We start from the raw sequence: 21,083 nt of genomic DNA on the forward strand, positions 1-21,083 counted from the left end.
GCTGAAAAGTCTGGTGAGAGTTCTGAAACTTTACTTTTAGCCAGCGATAGTTTTTCTGCAGATAAGAACATATGGTTCTTGGATACTGGGTGTAGTAACCATATGTGTGGGAAGAAAGAATTGTTTTCTGAACTGGATGAATCAGTCCGGTCTGAAGTGACATTTGGCAACAAGTCAAAAGAGCCAATTTTGGGAAAAGGTAAAATCTCTATTCAGTTGAAGGATGGTACTCACAATTTTATATCCGATGTGTTCTATGTTCCTGAACTACACCAAAATTTGTTGAGTATGGGTCAGTTGTCAGAAAAAGGATATAAGATACATATTGCTCAGGGGTGTTGTACCATTGCAGATGCTAAAGGAGTTTTGATTGCAAAGGTAAATATGTCCCAAAATCGACTATTTCCTTTGAAAATTAAGCATACTCTCCTTGCTTGCTTTAATTCTGAAGTTTGTGATGATAATTGGTTATGGCATATGCGGTTTGGGCATTTTCATTTTTCTGGGTTAAACTATCTTGCGAGAAAGGAACTTTTTTCTGATTTACCTGTTGTGAATGTCCCTAATCGTATCTGTGAGATTTGTGTGATTGGGAAGAAGCATAGAGATCCCTTTCCCGTGGGCAAGTCAAGGAGAGCCACAAAACAGTTGGAGATTGTTCACTCAGACCTGTGTTCGTTGGAGGTTCCCTCATATGGAGGTTGTAAGTACTTTATTACTTTCATTTATGATTTCAGTAGGAAAACATGGGTTTACTTTCTGAAGCAAAAGTCTGAAGCATGTGATGTTTTCAAACAATTTAAGGCTTTTGTTGAAAAGCAAAGTGGTTATGAAGTTAAAATCTTGAGATCTGATAGAGGTACAGAATATATTGCTTGTGATAATTTTCTGAAAGAAAAGGGTATTCAGCACCAAATGACAGCTAGATACACTCCACAACAAAACGGAGTGGCTGAGAGGAAGAATAGGTCAATCATGGATATGGTGAGGTGCATGTTGAAATCCAAGGATCTGCCTAAACCTTTTTGGGCAGAAGCTGTTGCTTGTGCTGTCTATGTGTTGAATAGGTGTCCAACTAAGAGTGTCCGTGATAAGACGCCCGAAGAAGCTTGGAGTGGGAGAAAACCCTCTATCAAATATCTCAAGGTTTTTGGATGTTTGGCATATGCCCACGTGCCAGATCCATTGAGAAAGAAGTTGGATGATAAAGGTGAGAAATGCATATTCATTGGTTATAGTGACGCTTCAAAGGCTTATAAACTATACAATCCTGAAACTAAAAAGGTTGTTATAAGTCGTGATGTCACTTTTGATGAATATGGTGCTTGGGATTGGTTAGCTAAAGATGAAAGTTCAGTTGTTATTCCTGTTGTTGAAAATATTGTTGATGAGCAACCGATTCCAGATAATGTCCAGTCTCCTTCACAGCCAGAGTCGTCAGTTCGGCGATCTCAGCGCGAGCGCCACTTACCAGCTCTCTTGCAAGATTATGTTTTGGGTCATGATAATGACCTGTCTGATGAAGAGATTGTTCAATTTGCTCTCTTTGCAGATTGTGATCCTTTAACTTTTGAGGAGGCTGCTACAGAAACTCATTGGCTTAAGGCGATGGATGAGGAGATACGTGCCATTGAGAAGAATGGTACCTGGGAGTTAACAGATTTACCTCCTGGAAAGAAGCCAATTGGAGTGAAGTGGGTTTACAGAACGAAGTACAAGTCAAATGGAGAGATTGACCGTTTTAAGGCACGGTTAGTAGCAAAGGGTTACAAGCAAAAACCAGGTATTGATTATTTTGAGGTTTTTGCTCCTGTAAGTAGACTTGATACAGTTCGAATGGTTATTTCTCTTGCTGCTCAAAATGATTGGAAATTGCATCAAATGGATGTCAAGTCTGCTTTTTTGAATGGTTTTCTTGAAGAAGAAATATATGTTGAACAACCTGCAGGATTTCTGAAAAAAGGGGAGGAAAATAAAGTGTACAGGTTGAGAAAAGCTTTGTATGGCTTAAAGCAAGCGCCTAGGGCGTGGTATGGTTGCATTGATTCATATTTTGTTGAAAGTGGTTTTATGAGATGTCCTCATGAACACACCTTGTATGTCAAATGCACGGATTCTGGTGATATTGTTCTAATATGTCTGTACGTTGATGATCTGGTTTTTACTGGAAATAACTTGAAGTTAATCTCAGAATTCAGGGAGGCACTCATTAAGAGGTTTGAAATGACCGATATGGGCCTTATGTCTTACTTTCTTGGCCTTGAGGTTGTTCAGATGGATGGTGGAATCTTTATTTCACAAAAGAAGTATGCTGCTGGTATTTTGAAAAAGTTCAAAATGGAAAACTCCAAACCAGCTTCAACTCCGGTAGCTGAAAAGTTAAAGGTGTCCAAAGATGAGTGTGGTAAGAATGTGAATGTTACGTCTTATAAAAGCTTAATTGGAAGTCTGAGGTATCTGGTGGCAACAAGGCCAGATATTTCTTTTGGAGTTGGGATACTTAGCAGATTCATGGAGGAACCAAAAGAATCACATTGGGCTGCAGCAACGCGAATTCTGAGATATGTCAAAGGTACGATTAATGACGGAATTTTTTACTCTACTAATGAAGTAGTGGAACTTGTTGGGTATACAGACAGTGATTGGGCTGGAGATATTGAGACCAGAAAAAGCACATCAGGATATGCCTTCTATCTTGGTTCAGCCATATTTTCTTGGTCTTCAAAAAAGCAGCAGACTGTAGCACTTTCAACCGCAGAAGCAGAATATATTGCAGCAGCAAACTGTGCTACTCAAGCAGTTTGGTTGAGGAGAATTTTGGAGTTCTTACAACACAAGCAGGAAGCACCAACAACTATTTTTTGTGACAACAAGTCAGCAATTTCGTTGTCCAAGAATCCTGTCTTTCATGGTCGCAGTAAACACATTGTTCAGAGAACTGGTTGCTGAAAAACAAATCAACATTGAGTATTGTTCGAGTGAGTGTCAAGTTGCAGATATTTTTACGAAGCCGTTGAAGACAGAGACATTTCTTAAATTGAAGAATGATATTGGGATGACCAATATATTCAACTTGGTTTAAAGGAGGCAATGTTATATAATAATAATAATAATAATAATAATAATAATAATAATATTATTATTATTAGTAATATTAAACCAAGTAGTTAGTTAATTGGTTAAAAATAATGGGAGTAATTATAGGTGCAGTACATGGCCATGATGTTAGCTTTACATGGAGCATTAACTCCTTTATTTTAGCATTTGAATTATCTTATCTAGTATAAATAGATTTGTTATTCAAGCATTTCTAATTATCAATCAAGTGAATTCAATTCTCCTTCTCTCTCTCTCTTCTCAAATATATATTATATATATATTATAGATATATTATATTATATTTAATATATATTATATCAAATATATTATATTTAATATATCTAACAAATATTCATTTTGGACAGACTGTACTCTTACTATTCATCCTAAATAATTATTTATTTATTGGATTAATATAATATTAAAGGAGTTTGTTGTGGGGTGGAAGTTACATTTTCTCGACTATAAATAGAGCCCTCATTTTCAGAGGCGGATCAAGAAATATTCGGTAGTGGGGCTAAAACATTAACTTGGTGCCGAAGTAATACTTAGAGGTCGAGTCATTGGGGCCGAAGTAATGACTATTGCTCGGTATTTTTCCTCGTCATTGACTTGGTGACATTTGGTGATAAATTATGAAATTTTATGGAGCTATAACTTGTAATTATTTTGTGGTGGAATGTTATACCTATTATATAATATAAACTCTATTTTGGCGCGAGTAAATTCTATTTTTGTATGAGAAATATATTTATATATGGTTATAGCTATTGATATAGGAAAAAGAATGGAAATTTAATGTGATATTTGTATGCAAGTAAAAATGACTACTGGTGAACAATGTGTTTCATACTAATAGTTGCTTCATACGTGCTCTATGTTGATAGTAGAGTAATAATTTATACTTCCTCCGTATCATTTTATTTGTTTGGTTCGGTTAACGAGGCTTGACTGAAGTTATTTTCAACACCCGTTGATTTTTGGAGAACATTAAAGACGAACCTGGGGAGACTAGCTCGGGATCCATCTGGACTCCCTTATAGCCCTCTCCCAGTCCCCCCCCCCCCCCTCCCCCCCTCCGGGACCATTGTGTTTTCTCCCTTCTTTCTCACCTTTCTCGAATATTACGAGGTCCTCCCCGGTCAGAGAATTACCCTAACACCCATCAAATTATAGCTTGTTTCCTACAGATCTGCGTTCGACATGATCTCCCATGCACTATGGAGATTTTTAATTATCTCTACTCTTTCCGGGTTTTGCCGCCCAAACACGGAGGTGGGTTTTTTATGGCGCAATCACGGGGACACCACTGCAACATCCTCCATCTTCTCGAGAACAACAAGGAGTGGAAGAACTGAATCTTATCGATCCAATACACATGGCAGCTGCTGGTTCCTTGGGCGTGGTCCACCCACATCATCGAGCACAAATTCCCGAACAATACACGCGCTCATTGCAATCCGGACGCCTGAGGAGTACGTTGTGGCTCAACTCCAACGTCCATGGTATGATCTCGAGGAGAAGTGTATACCCGAGCCCTTGGCTATCACCGTTGCAGTCTGATTGTGGTAAAAAGGAGTGATGGTGAGTGCACGGGTGTGTTATGTCGTCCTCAGGGGATTGGGGGTTGTGGCACGCAATATGCAATCGCAATAAACTAGGCACTAGCATAAGGAAACCAACAAGAAGCTAAGCAAATCATAACGAAGTTAAGACTACGGTAACTAAACAAAATAACACGAACACATATGAACAAGATGTAAACACGAAATAAAGAAATAGTACTTAAGCTAGGGAGCATTATCTTCTAGATGTTTTAACAACCTAAGGGATTAGGGAGAACAAATAACCAAGGAAACAAGCGGGAATGCACGTAGGTATCCTAGTCTACGAACCATTCTCGTGATTAATAAACAAGGATTAGAACAAGGAATTTCCCCACTTTCGTGGTGAATCAATTCCAAGTCCATCAAGCACACAAAGCATCTAAAGCCCCCGGCCAATTTCCCCTATTTTCATAGGAAGAAATCGGGTCTATGCAAGGGGTGGCTTGGATTCATCACCCAACTCTCATTGAGGCAAGGAATCCTCCAAAAACAAGCTAATGAATGTGTACATCAAACATTAACCAGATATAAATACAAAACCTTCACAAACACATGAACCATAGGTTGGAGTTCTTCCCCTTTTTTGCAATAATCACAAATCAGGCATCAAGATAGAAAATACTACCCTAACTCAAGTCCAAAAACTAACTACACATGATTAAATAGCATAAAGAACACAAAAACACAAGCATTAAACATAAATCTTGTAAAAGAAAGAGATAAGAGAAAGAAAACTTCACTAAGAAATGGATGGCAAATCTTGGAATCCAAGTGTTGAATCCTTGTTTGCAAGCTTGAAAAGTGTTAAGAAATCTAAATCTATGTCTAATCTAACACTAAAATATGAAAGGAAGTGAAAGAGAGAAGCTAGGGCTCAACCATGGGTCAAAACCGTGTAAAAATAAGTGAATCCGCGACTATATAGTGAACAGAGCACAGAGGTACTGCCTCAGGGATGGGCGTACGCCAGGCAGTACCATTTTTGGTGCATTTCCAGTGAACACTGGAATGGACGTACGGGCGTACGCAAGGGTGTACGCCACCTGCTTCTTTTTTGAGATCTTGGATGGGCTGATGGATGGGCGTACGGGAGGCAGTACGATGCTGCTGGAACTTCCTATGTGGCATTCCAAACTCTTTGGTTGATCTCTTGGTCCAAGAATTGCTCGAATCTTCCGAAAAATCATTGAATTCCTCACTTGTTGTGAATGATTGCACCTTGAAATAAAACCAACACAATTTAGTCACAATTCACACAAGTTTTTAGGCAATTCACAAATAAAATGGGTTCAAGAAGGGGTAAAAATATAGACAAAAATGCACTTATCACAGTCCCACCCCCAACATCTGAACCCGATGTCGAAGGATTGGAGTCCCCTAACTAAATGCTTGCAAGAAGAAATTTTTTCACTAAATTTCGGCTTAAGTCCCCTAGGTCAGATTTGACCGAGTATAAATGAATAATACTAATGTCGTAGTTTCTTTTGCATTTATGGGGCAGGATAGAGGTTTTGACACCGCTCTCTCAGCACCTCAGAAGCCCTGCCCTAAGGCCGCCCTAGGCGAAAAGAAAGCAAGCTCTTCGGTGTCCGATCCATGCGAGCCAACCGTGCCAACTGCTATTCCCTTAGCCGCCACGACCACAACGCTGCTCACCAACTCGAGCCAGGATTTGTGTAACACCCCAAATTTTTAAAATATTTAAAGCTTATGAAATAAAGACGAATCTATCATTAATTCCTAAATAGAGCAGAAGCTAAGCATAAGAGTCGGGGTGCTATGCCACATCTAGGTTTGAGAACCCAGATGCACAGGCTAAACTAACTAAACATGTATAATCCACAAATCAATATTCAAATACAATTCAAGGCACACAGGCCATCTAACTAATACTAGAGCTATCTAAGCTAAATCCGCGAGTCGAACTAGCGCGCTCTGAAGTTACTGATCAATACCTGAAAAACATATGGTATAACAACCATCAGCGAATAATGCTAGTAACACACTCCCATGAGTTGAGTATAATATCGGTAGATATAAGAAAATCATTTTGAGACTGGAATACATATATAATCCTAAGCAACGCTAGCTTTAAAACCAAGATCAAGACTCAAGACACAACAACAAGTTGACACTATGAACACCATAAAGCTACTAGCATGCATCCTAAGCTCGCAATATAAGATAATAACAAAGCTCAATAATAACAAACAACGGCAATAATCGGGGCTCAACAACAAGCAATCAACAGAGAGTACATCCATGATCCAACCTTATACCAAGTTCCAACCATTACTCCTCTCCATCCTTATATCAGTTCCAACATGTACCTCCAGGCCACCCTTATAACGCCTCCCTTATCCCTCCCGAGCATGCATGCTCCCCACCGACATGGTAGCACTGTAGTACCATTCGCATGACCCGTGCCTATAGCACTATAATCAAGGGGTCAGTGCCTATAGCACATGACATGGCACCACAGCGCTAATAACTTGATCTATGCCTTTAGCAAACTAATCAAGGGTGGTTTGTGCCTATAGCACAATGATCGAGCACTCGTTGTGTTAAACCGCCAACAAATCTTTTCCACCAATCACATCTCTTTTCTCATTATGGACAAATCAATCACAACAACCAATACTCAGTGATAACAGCAACCGACAACACTCAATCAACAACAATAGTCAATCCTCAACAAATACAACAATCAAAGTTCAACAACAACAATAACCACGACACACAACTCTTAAAACAGTACCCAGAAACATCACACAAGACTCATAAACACCAAACGGGGCACAACGGGGAATGGGGAAACAACAAACGGGGTAAAATAGCACCCCGCCCCGCCCGTACCAGCGGGATGTCAACCACCCGCCGTCCACCCACTGGTGGGCGGTACTGTACCAGCGGGTACATGACGGGTGGCCCTCTACCCACTAGTACGGTGGGCAGTACCCGGCGAGTGGTCAGGTGGGGATTCGTCCCCCCACCGATCCCCCCCCCCCTCCCCCGCTGATACGATGGTAACAAACTAAGAAACACCACAATTATACCCTAAACACAATCCCTAAACATGTCATGACTCGTGATTTAACACATAACGGTCCAAGAGCATCAAGAACCTCAATATCGTCATGAAATCTATATGCAAAGCCCTAACCTTGAATCAACACCCGAGCATGCATAAACTCACCCAAGAACCCCATAAACTTCACAACAACAAGATTTGCAATATAAACCCTAAGGACAATGATGAGTTGTCGTAGGCTCCCAAATTAAAACCTTACAAACGTAGTAGCGGGAGTAAGGATCGATCCCACGAGGAGTAACTAGTTTAACTTTTGTGCTCAAGGAAATAATGGGGGGTTTGGAATATATCGAGAATAAATATTAAATAAAAGAGAAATTAAATAAACGAGAAATTTAATCGAACGAATAAACAGTGAAAATAATATATCGAAAACACTTATAATAAGAAACCTTGGTTAGTAAAGATCCACCACCGGAATTCAACACTGATCATTGATTAATAAAGTAATTAATATGCAATTAAATATTTGTCGTGAAATTATTTCATTTCTGTTTTCCCTTAGTTGTAGGTAAATAAAGCACAAGCGGTTTAATTACCCCTAACTACTAAATAATCTAAGACAAGCGCTATAGATTTAATTTAATAGCAGCAATAGGAACTAGGAAAACCGACAAACTAAATAACACAAGCACAAGCGGTTGCATTTAATTTAGGAAAATATTCTACCCGAGACCAATTATCACTAAGCCGTCAATAATTAACCTCAGTTGCTACTGAATATTAGAATAATTTGTAGCACAACATTATCTAATATAGCAAATAATTATATCAAATAAATAACTAGTAGGCCTCCCTAGCAATTAAATGATACAACTATTCAAATAATTTAGAAGAATATTTAATACTCAAAATGCATAAAAACATATATATAATAAAGTTAAATAAATAACCTTACAGCGTTATGAACTCCGGGGCTTCAATTCACTAAACCAACTAGAAATTAGCCACAAATGGACATTGATAACAACTTCAAGGAATACTATAGAGGAGGGAAGAATGAACTAAAGAATGGACATTTTACAATAAGAAACTTCTACTATTTATAGTATTCTTAAAATAGGCTAAATGAACCTCAACCACCCAATTTTCCTAATTTTGAGCTTTTCACTGTCGAAATTTGCGAAGCATTTTGACTTGTTTGAAGGATTCTTCCGTTTTGTCCGCTGCCTTAGTCGAACGAATTGAAACCTTCAATTCGTTTTGCATGCATCCGTTGGACCAAAGCAATATTTAACAATATAATATATAATATATATACTAGCTAGTACCCTACGTAATATATAATTAATGTATTCTATATTTTATATATATATATATATATATATATATATATATATATATATATTAGTATGTATTTATATATTATATATATTTAGGACTATATTTAACTCATTAACTGTTAAACTTCAAAAAGAACTATTTGTTAAATAATATTAAATAATTAATGCAAAATTATTATAAAGATGTACCTAAAATATGAGGATAAAATATGCCTATCAAATTCCCCCACACTAAAACATTTGCTTGTCCCCAAGCAAAAATATTATTTGCGAAGTAAATTGAAACGAAATTCCCAAAACTCATAACATATCATGAACAACAATCTGAAGCACCCTGCAATTAATAAGTTAGCATTCCTATTTGAAAACGAAGAAAACTAAATAAGTAAGCCCTCACATGAATATCACTCATCACTCAAGTGTTTGATGGGTATAGATTTCGCTCAAGTTCATTCCTATAAAATTGCTCTACCATAGGCTTGCATATCTTCTCAATCACCACTACAAGAGTCATGCATGACACAAATCATAAGGACTTTCCACAGGTTGTAATGGGGCTAGGGTTAAGGTAGGGAATTTTTTTGGAAAGTAGCTTAAGCAAAAGCTTCAAACTAGAGGAGCAAATAAATACAAATAATCCAACACCCTCAATTTCCAATCAAAAACACATCCCATTGAGGTACAGAATGCTTCCTCAGTATTACCAGAATTTCCCCTTACTTCATTTATTTAGAAGTAACTTCAACTCAAAATCAATTGCTGATTCTTTTTCATTTTTTTTTCAATTTTTCATGCTTTTTTTTTTTTTTTGAATCGTGAACTGCTTCCTCTTTTTTTTTTTCATAGAAGACCAACGACATATTGGCAACGAAGATACAACTCACCTCACTCTCAATCATATTAATAAGAGTAAGTGATCTCCCCCACACTTATCCTTCCCAACCTCACGTAGATTACAAAAATAATCCAAAATTTGCTCCACTAGTTATTCAGCTGGGTGAAGGCTTTATTTTAGATATAAAAGGCTTGTAATGTGGTTCAAAATAAAGAAAGGAATGGCCATAAAGCTCAAAGTGGGTTAACGAAGGAAAATAAATCATGGGACAAACCGGTTATTTGGCTAGTGAGGCTCAGAATCAAATAATGGCCTTAATCACACTTGAATCATGCATGGTCTAATTAGCTTTAAAAGAGAATCAAGGCAAGTTCTAGAGAAACAAAATTATAGAAGAAATCACACAAAAGAAAGAAAATAAGACCGAAGTGTCAGTCAGTGGCTCAAAACACTCACAGGTTTATTGCTTACTTACTATAGCCACTACATATCAAACAAGAGATGCTAACAAACTAATCACAACTTGCCAAACTATTTATTCAATCATGTTATGCATTCCAAGAAAGAAAAAAAAAATATTATTTTTCAAAATAATACATATTTTGCATAAAATAATAGTAAAATATTTTTTGAAAATTATGAAATAAGAAAATAAAAAAAAAATTCTTTTTGACATAAGCAAACAAACAATAAAACTAAATTAATCAAACAAACAATAAAACTAAATTAAGCAGAGAAATAATAAAACTAAACTAAATCTCCTCCCCCCACACTTATTACCAACATTGTCCCCAATGTTGAATAAAAACATGCAGAAAAGGATTATTAAATGAAAAATAACGATTAAGAAAAAGAGAATAGAACAAACTCCCCTTCTAGTTGTGCATATTATTCAAAGTAGCTGGGATCTTCAAGAAGTATATCGGCAATATAATCAACTTGAGCCCCTTCATGGTAGGGTTTAAGCCGATGACCATTCACCTTGAATATCTTAGAAGTCTGTAAACTTTGAATCTCTATCGCACCATGAGGAAAAATGTTAGTTATAATAAATGGACCAACCCATCGAGAACGTAACTTACCTGGGAATAGCCGAAGACGTGACTGGAAGAGTAGGACTTTTTGTCCAATTGAAAATTCCTTTCTCAAAAGCATCTTGTCATGAAATGCTTTTGTCTTTTCTTTATAGATTCTTGAATTCTCGTAGGCCTCATTGCGAATCTCCTCCAACTCAGAAAGTTGCAACTTCCGGTGTAGGCCACTTTCATCAATGTTCATATTAAAGCTCTTGACAGCACAATAAGCTTTGTGTTCCAACTCGGCGGGGAGGTGACAAGCTTTCCCAAACACAACGCGATAAGGGGACATACCAATAGGTGTTTTGTATGCGGTTCTGTACGCCCATAATGCATCATCTAATCGCAAACTCCAATCCTTCCTGTTTGGGTTGACTGTTTTCTCAAGGATTGACTTTACTTCTCGGTTGGATACCTCTGCTTGCCCGTTAGTCTGCGGGTGGTAGGCAGTTGACACCTTATGGGTGACATGATACTTTTTAAGCAAAGCTTCGATGGTGCGATTACAAAAGTGAGTACCCTGATCACTTATTATAGCCCTTGGAATGCCAAACCTGGAAAAGATGTTAGATTTGATAAAATCTGCAACAACTTTAGAATCATCAGTCCTGGTGGCTTTAGCTTCCACCCACTTTGAAACATAATCAACAGCAAGTAAAATATAAACAAAACCAAAAGATACAGGAAATAGGCCCATAAAATCAATGCCCCAAACATCAAAGACCTCACAAAATAGGACCGGAGTTTGTGGCATTTCATTTCTCCGGGATAAATTACCTGACTTTTGGCAAGCATCACAACACTTGCAAAATGAGTATGAATCTTTAAACAAAGTTGGCCAATAAAATCCAGACTCCAATACCTTCCTTGCTGTTCTCTTAGCACCAAAGTGGCCTCCACAAGCATAAGAATGACAAAAGGTAAGGATTGAAGCAATTTCATCATCAGGTACACACCGCCTTACCACTTGGTCAGCACAATGTTTCCAGAGGTACGGTTCATCCCATACATAGTACTTGGCATTACTCCTGATTTTATCTTTTTGTGCCTTAGAGGAATCAAAAGGAAACTTGTTAGCAACCAAAAAGTTGACTATGTTAGCATACCAAGGTAAAACCACAGTTGCAGCCAATAGGTGCTCATCAGGGAATGCTTCTCGCAGTGGAGGTTCAGGTTCAATGTGTACCAACCGACTCAAATGATCGGCCACAAGATTTTCTGACCCCTTCTTATCTTTGATCTCCACATCAAACTCACTTAAGAGGAGTATCTATCTTATTAATCGTGGTTTGGCTTCCTTCTTTTGCATCAAGTAGCGAAGAGCTGCATGGTCAGAATAAACTATAACTTTTGTGCCCAGCAAATAAGACCTAAATTTTTCTAAAGCAAAAACAATGGCTAAAAGTTCTTTTTCTGTAGTAGAATAGTTTTTCTGAGCATCATTTAAAGTCCTAGAAGCATAATAAATAACATGGGATGATTTCCCGATCTTTTGGCCCAACACAGCCCCTACTGCGTGATCACTTGCATCACACATAATCTCAAATGGGTAGTTCCAGTTAGGTGGCTGAATGATCGGCGCAGACGTCAACAACTCCTTCAATTCGTCAAATGCTCCCTTACACTTTTTGTCAAACTCAAAGGATGTCTCTTTCTACAACAATTTGCATAAAGGTAGTGCTATTTTCGAGAAGTCTTTGATAAACCTTCGGTAAAAACCTGCATGTCCAAGAAAAGAGCGGACTTCCCGCACAGTAGTAGGATAAGGCAGAGACTCTATAATATCAACTTTGGCTTTATCAACCTCAATCCCACTAGATGAAATAACATGCCCCAAAACATTACCTTGATTAACCATAAAATGACATTTTTTAGAATTTAACACAAGATTACTCTCTATGCATCTTTTCAAAATAAGTGAAAGGTTATGTAAGCAGGAGTCAAAATAGTCGCCATAAACTGTAAAATCATCCATGAAAACTTCAATCATATGCCCAACATAATCAGAAAATATGCTAACCATACACCTCTGAAAGGTACCCGGGGCATTACAGAGGCCAAACGGCATGCGTCGATATGCAAAAGTGTCGAAGGGACATGTAAAAGTCGTCTTTTCCTGGTCTTCCGGAGCGATTGGAATCTGGAAATAACCTGAATAACCATCAAGAAAACAAAAATAAGAGCGACCGGCCAACCTTTCTAGCATTTGGTCAATAAACGGTAAAGGGAAGTGATCTTTTCTTGTAACAGCATTCAACTTCCTATAGTCTATACAAACTCGCCACCCATTTTGAATACGAGTGGGGACAAATTCATTATTTTGATTTCTGACAACTGTAATCCCTGTTTTCTTAGGAACCACTTGAGTTGGGCTAACCCATTTGCTATCTGAAATAGGATAGATTATCCCAGCTCCAAGGAGTTTGAGGACCACTTCCTTGACTACTTCCATCATGGGCGGGTTTAGCCTTCTTTGTGGTTGACGAGATGGTTTTGCTCCTTCCTCTAGAAGAATTCGGTGCATGCAAGTGGATGGACTTATCCCTTTGATATCTGCAATTGTCCACCCAATGGCAGTTTTGTGTTCTTTTAGCACTTGGACAAGTTTTTCCTCTTCTATTGCAGAGAGTTTAGTTGAAATTATGACTGGCAATGTTTTATTTTCTCCTAAGAAAGCATATTTAAGATGGTTGGGAAGAGGCTTCAACTCAGGGATAGGTGCCTGCACGACAGATGGTAACAATTTTTTGATAGAGACAGGTAAAGCCATATAAGAAACATTATTTTGTTGGTGCAATTTGGGACAATGATTCAATGATGCAATAACTTCATGTAAATTGGCACTCAGAGAAAACTCATTATTTCCTTTTTCAAGGTGTTCACAAATAACAACTTCTAACTTATCTTCACCATGAAATTCAAAAACTTCTTCAACCAATGAATCAATAATATCAACAGAATAAGCAGAGTTATCACCCCCAGGGTATTTCATAGCATCATAAATATTGAATGTAACAACATTACCATCAAATTCCATAGTAAGTGTACCACTATGAATATCAATTTTTGTTTTTGCAGTTTTTAAAAATGGTCTTCCTAACAGAATAGGTGCAGAATGATCATTATTTTCCATATCTAGCACATAGAAATCAGTAGGGAAGATTAAATTATTAACTTGCAACAATACATCTTCAATTACACCCTTGGGGTATGCATTAGACCTATCAGCCAACTGGATAACTACACTAGTTTCATTCAAAGGTCCAAGTTTTAAAGAGGCATACACAGAATATGGCATAACATTAATAGATGCTCCTAAGTCTAGCATGGCTTTCTCAAGTTTAGTATCGCCTATCATACAAGGAATAGTAAACATACCTGGATCCTTGCATTTTTCAGGAAGCTTGCTTTGAATCACAGCAGAAACATTCTTACCCATTAGCACTTTCTCACCTTTTTTTGACTTTTGTGTCCTTTTTGTTGTAACAACTCCTTTAAGAATTTAGCATATCTAGGAACTTGTTTTATTGCATCAAGTAATGGAATATTCACTTCACAATTTTTGAAAGTTTCATATAATTCTTCATCTTTCGTTCCTTTTATAGATTCTGACAAAGCTTGGGGGAATGGGGGAACTGGTTCATAATCAGTAGGGTTGGGAGACTTACCTTGAGATTTTTCATTGTTGTTAGTTCCCTCTTTTTCTTGGTTCACTGATGGGGTAGCAACCGCAGGCCCTTCAATTTCCTTACCACTTCTCAACACAATTGCACTTGCATTTTCTCTTGGATTAACCACCGTTTGCGAGGGTAGTTTGCCAGAACTCTGTGATTCCAACCGACTTACCGTAGTCGCTAGTTGACCCATCTGCCTTTCCAAGTTCTGAATACTAGCCTTCGTTTCTTGAATACTAGCTCTTGTTTCTTGTTGAAATTGTTGTGTTTCCTGCTGAAACTGTAAAGTGTTAGTAGCAAGGGTTTTAACAATTTCTTCTAAATTCATACCTGCGCTAGAGCTTTGGACTGGTTGTTGTTTGGAAGGAAATGGTTGTCTATACTGCTGAAAATTGGGGCGATTCTGAACAAACTGGTTTCCTTGTGAGTTCCCATAACTAAGGTTTGGATGATCCCTCCATCCAGGATTATATTTGTTAGAAAATGGATCATACTTACCTTGAGGTTGCCCAGGAAAACCTCCAGCCATGTTAACTTGTTCAGTAGGTTCTTCTTGAAGAGTTGGGCAGGCATCAGTTTGGTGCCCAACTACCGAGCAAATTCCACATGCTTTTACAGTTTGCATATTGACTACTGCTAATTGACGAACAAGAGTAGTTAAACCAGTAATTTGTTGTTCAAGAGCAGAGATATTTACCTCATTCACTTGCTTAGACGGTTGGACAATTCTATTGCCAAACTGTTGAGAATTTGCAGCCATGTTTGCAATTAGAGTTCTTGCAGCGTCTGGTGTCTTGTCAACTAAAGCACCACCGCTCGCGGCATCAATCATGCTCCTATCAGTCGGAAAAAGTCCTTCATAAAAGTATTGAATGAGTAATTGATCACTGATTTGATGGTGTGGGCAGCTTGCACATAGTTTCTTGAAACGCTCCCAATATTCATACAATGACTCTCCATTGTTTTGCCTTATACCACAAATTTCCTTTCTAATGTTGGCCGCCCTTGAAGCTGGGAAATATTTTTCAAGGAACATTGTCTTCAAGTTATTCCATGTGGTGATGCTCCCAGAAGGTAGATAGTATAACCAATCCTTCGCTGAATCTTTCAACGAAAAGGGAAAGGCTCTCAACTTGATTTGTTCCTCAGTAACCCCAGTGGGTTTCATACTCGAACACACCACATGGAATTCCTTTAAATGCTTGTGAGGATCTTCACCTGTAAGTCCACGAAAAGAAGGCAAAAGATGAATTAATCCAGACTTTAGTTCGAATTGCACATTGACATCCAGAGCAGGGAAGGTGATGCATAATGGTTGTTGATCTAGATTTGAAGCTCCAAGCTCTTTTAAAGTCCGATTTTGAGCCATGAGTTCCCCTTCTAAATCAGAATTGGTAGAATCGGTAGCCAGATCACTAAACTCCAATTTGCTCAAAGCTTGTTTCCTCCACTTGCGTATAGTTCTTTCAATTTCCGGATAGTACGGCAAGATTTTTTTATTAGCAGATCGAGTTATAGGCATAAAAAAAGAAAAGAAAATATATTGCAGCATTTATGCAAAAGTAACGAAAGAGAAGATTTTTTTTTTAAAATTCTTTTTTTTTTTTGGGCAAATGAAAAGTAAATAAAAAAATAAAGAAATAAGTAATTAAATAAACACAAAATAAGCTAGAAAATCTCCCCGGCAACGGCGCCAAAATTTGATGAGCTGTCGTAGGTTCCCAAATTAAAACCTTACAAACGTAGTAGCGGGAGTAAGGATCGATCCCACGAGGAGTAACTAGTATAACTTTTGTGCTCAAGGAAATAATGGGGGGTTTGGAATATATCGAGAATAAATATTAAATAAAAGAGAAATTAAATAAACGAGAAATTTAATCGAACGAATAAACAGTGAAAATAATATATCGAAAACACTTATAATAAGAAACCTTGGTTAGTAAAGATCCACCACCGGAATTCAACACTGATCATTGATTAATAAAGTAATTAATATGCAATTAAATATTTGTCGTGAAATTATTTCATTTCTGTTTTCCCTTAGTTGTAGGTAAATAAAGCACAAGCGGTTTAATTACCCCTAACTACTAAATAATCTAAGACAAGCGCTATAGATTTAATTTAATAGCAGCAATAGGAACTAGGAAAACCGACAAACTAAATAACACAAGCACAAGCGGTTGCATTTAATTTAGGAAAATATTCTACCCGAGACCAATTATCACTAAGCCGTCAATAATTAACCTCAGTTGCTACTGAATATTAGAATAATTTGTAGCACAACATTATCTAATATAGCAAATAATTATATCAAATAAATAACTAGTAGGCCTCCCTAGCAATTAAATGATACAACTATTCAAATAATTTAGAAGAATATTTAATACTCAAAATGCATAAAAACATATATATATAATAAAGTTAAATAAATAACCTTACAGCGTTATGAACTCCGGGGCTTCAATTCACTAAACCAACTAGAAATTAGCCACAAATGGACATTGATAACAACTTCAAGGAATACTATAGAGGAGGGAAGAATGAACTAAAGAATGAACATTTTACAATAAGAAACTTCTACTATTTATAGTATTCTTAAAATAGGCTAAATGAACCTCAACCACCCAATTTTCCTAATTTTGAGCCTCTCACTGTCGAAATTTGCGAAGCATTTTGACTTGTTTGAAGGATTCTTCCGTTTTGTCCGCTGCCTTAGTCGAACGAATTGAAACCTTCAATTCGTTTTGCATGCATCCGTTGGACCAAAGCAATATTTAACAATATAATATATAATATATATACTAGCTAGTACCCTACGTAATATATAATTAATGTATTCTATATTATATATATATATATATATATATATATATATATATATATATTAGTATGTATTTATATATTATATATATTTAGGACTATATTTAGCTCATTAACTGTTAAACTTCAAAAAGAACTATTTGTTAAATAATATTAAATAATTAATGCAAAATTATTATAAAGATGTACCTAAAATATGAGGATAAAATATGCCTATCAGACAAGCTCTAAACATAATTAAATACAAGAACATAACAAGACTACACAGGGTCACCAAGAATATCAAGAATAACAATGATCCATACCACAAATTCCTAAAGACACGCTCTAACAAAGCACAAATACAAAATCATACATTCAATCATTCAACGGAGCAAATCTATGAACAATAGCAAGGAAAATAGGTTTTGTAAGACATGGTCTACCTCTTAGCCTTAATTAAATCTTCCTTAACTCCTAAGGTCCTTCCCCAAGATTCTCCTCCAATTGATCTTCCCTAGGCTTGGTGACAGGGAATTCCTTGGCTAGGTCTCTCGGGGGATTTTCGTGTGCTATGGGTGGGAAGGGTTCTAATTGCTTTCTAATCCCCTATTTATAGAGTTAGGGATCCTAATTAGAATCTGAATAGTAAAGACCTACTTTCTTTATTCCTAACAGATATATAGGTCTAGAATTCCTAATTAGAATCTGAATAGTAAAATGTCAACTTTCTTTATTCCTAACAGGCTTAAGGTCTTTAATATAGACAAGGGTCAACGGTCCGCCATGGTCCAAATTAATTAAATAAGGGAATTCTAACTAAATTAATTCCTTTTTAATTGTTCTTGACGGGATTAATTACATAATTAATCCGGGTTTGAAGATCATAACACGGGGTGTTACAATTTGCTCGTCGTCCAGGTTCAGAGCAAAATGGGTAAGGAAAAAGCCACTGACTCTAACGTCGAGAAGGTGGCTCCCTTAAAACGGACTTAGTGCTACAGCCCCCTGGCCTGGACTCCCGGGGTGGATGCTCTGCTGAGCAGTGAGCAACCAGCTACCCTCCTGGGAAGCTTAGCGACCTGATCCGCCCGGGCGACGATATGCACAATGGGCGAATGGGGTGCCCAAGATCTGGTGCACATATGCGCCTCACTATTCTATATTTCTTAATCATTTGCTTTGTAAAATTAATTGATCCTTTATGCAGCTAACTCGCATTCTCATCGCCCTCTACCGTCGAGCCAAGGCCGCGGAGGAGACCGAACCCCTAAAGCAGACCATGTGATCGAGATCAATGACCTCAAACGCTGGCTCAAGTCAACCCGAGAAGTGGTCAGGAACGAAGAAGGAGGCCAAAAGTACGAGAAGAATCAAACCAGCAGGACCTCATTTGGGCCTTCGAAAAATGTGCCTTTACCACTGGCTAATGGAACATGCAGCGAAATCCATCGAGAGTAACGACCTTCCCATCATCTTGGGCGTCCAACCCGAGGAGGTTACCCACTCGAGCCCTGCTCCCTACACGAAAATGGTCACTGTCGAGCCGATCCCTCCCCCGGTTGAGACAGGACACAAACAGACCCCACCAAAGAGTGAAAGTAGCTAGAACAGTCAACCCCAGTTGTGTCAAATACGCTTTCGATCATTTAGTTGAAGTGCATGGAACAAGACTAGAGAAGAAACTGAAGGGGGATTTCATTGCATTTTGTAAGATCCATGATCAACAATAATAGTACATTTTGAAGTGAAAATAAAATTAAACTAGTGTAATATAATTTGCAGACATTTATAATTAATTATTAATTTAAACATAGGATTATATTATAATTAAATAAATAATAAATTATTAGTGCTCTACAAAAACGATAAAATATAATTTTTAATATGAAAAAATATAAAATATTTATTTACTTTCAACTATTACAAAAGTGACATATAATTTTTACTAGGGGTGTAAATGAGCCGAGCCGAGCTCGAACCTGGGTAGGCTTGAGCTCAAGTTCGTTAATGGAGGCTCGGTCAAGTTCGAGCTCGAGCTCGAGCTCGATAATTTTTGGGCTGCTCGAGCTCAGCTTGAGCAACTCGGTTGTTCGAGTTTGAACTTTGAGTTCGAGTTCGAGCTCGATTTTAACATTGAATTTGACCTATTTAATAATTTTGATTTAAAATTCAAACTACTTTGTTTTATCCATACATAAATAATAAAAATCTTTTAGGGATTTTGATTTTAAAATTTTAATTTCTAATTGTTATTTTTATATATTATTATTATATTATATTATGTATTATATATATTATATATAATATGGCTCACGAGCGGCTTGACGAGCCACTAGCCTAGAATATCTAGGCTCGGCTCGAGCTCAATTACTAAATGAGCCGCTCGAGCTCGATTTTGACCGAGCTCGAGCCAAGCTTTGACCGAGCCTCTCACAAGCGACTCGCAAACTGCTCGCCTCATTTACACCTCTAGTCTTTACATGATAGGGGTGACAAGAAAAACCGCCACTATCTCAAAATATGATCTTGACTTCAAATATAGGAATTCATATGATGTTTCACATTAAATATAATAGATCGCTTTATTACTCTTCTAGATTTTTAACCCGTCCTTAATTAAGTTGTTTTTTCCTCATCCGGCCTGTTCTCCTCCTTAAGGAGCTCATACATGTCCTTACAGAAGTAGTCATCGGCCGTACATTGCTTGTCGTCATCCTTACATTGCTTGTTCTTCTTATCCTTACAATGCGTGTCCATCAATTCCTCAAGATGTTTTTTCTTAAAGGCCCAAAGTTCCTTCTCCTCGTCTATGACTTGCTTGGACGGCTTGCCCTCGTCCTTAAGCTTGCTCTCTGCAATTACAAAATAACCTCAAAATTATTAATGGAAAAAAAAAACTAATTTAATACATAAATATAACTATAACTATATATACCATTATACGCCTTGTCGACACATCCGTTTTCACATTCTCTCCAGCATTCAAAGACGGATTTTCCTGTGTCTTTGCAAGCGGGATGGCATGGAGTTAAGCATGAACTGTAAACCGAAGAAAGCGAAGCGTCGACGGTGAGGACAAATATGCACGCCAGACACACTGCAACATTAACCAACTTCTGGGCAGCCGACATTGTTTATTGTTTGATGTTTTATTATTGATGTAGTGTTTCAATCCCTTAAGATTGATGATTATAGGTGGGCAATAATGGTAGTATTTATAGTTAAAGCTAAGGGTTAGTTAGTTGTGGTGTTGCGTTGTTTTAGGATATGGATGCTTTAATTTACTTTTCATCGGATAGGAATTTATCACAAATTAATTAATTAAATGTGGATCTGGCCTGGTCTTCCTTAAATTAATTCATTGCTTTACTGCTTAGCTTCATCCTCTTCCACTCAATTCAATAATCTCAGCTCCCACATCAGATCACCTTAGCTTCCTCTCATCTTCAGCGCATGCAGCTCCACAGCTTCCTCAATTCAATACATTTATTTATTTATTTAAATTTTATTATATTTGAATTTAAATAATTATAATTAATTAAATTCAAATATAATAATAGAATCTTCAAAGTGGATACAATGTTCATTTTGGATAAACTCATGAATATTAGTGAAC

The 21,083-nt window shown here is 37.3% G+C and overlaps 1 protein-coding gene and 1 pseudogene across 1 annotated transcript; both read right to left on the reverse strand.

The window, feature by feature from the left end:
* Positions 1-10,803: 10,803 nt before the first annotated feature.
* LOC109191232 lies at positions 10,804-18,252 on the reverse strand (annotated as a pseudogene).
* A 1,724-nt stretch (positions 18,253-19,976) lies between these two features.
* Positions 19,977-20,637, reverse strand: LOC109191278. The gene is made up of 2 exons (XM_019341867.1): positions 20,403-20,637; positions 19,977-20,319 (listed from the first exon to the last, which is right to left on the reverse strand). Exons 1-2 carry the CDS (start codon positions 20,596-20,598, stop codon positions 20,084-20,086), a joined length of 432 nt encoding a protein of 143 aa, XP_019197412.1. The 5' UTR covers positions 20,599-20,637; the 3' UTR covers positions 19,977-20,083.
* Positions 20,638-21,083: the final 446 nt, after the last annotated feature.

The sequence above is a fragment of the Ipomoea nil genome, unplaced genomic scaffold (genome assembly GCF_001879475.1).
Source record: "Ipomoea nil cultivar Tokyo-kokei standard unplaced genomic scaffold, Asagao_1.1 scaffold1619, whole genome shotgun sequence".
Taxonomy (NCBI): Eukaryota; Viridiplantae; Streptophyta; class Magnoliopsida; order Solanales; family Convolvulaceae; genus Ipomoea; species Ipomoea nil.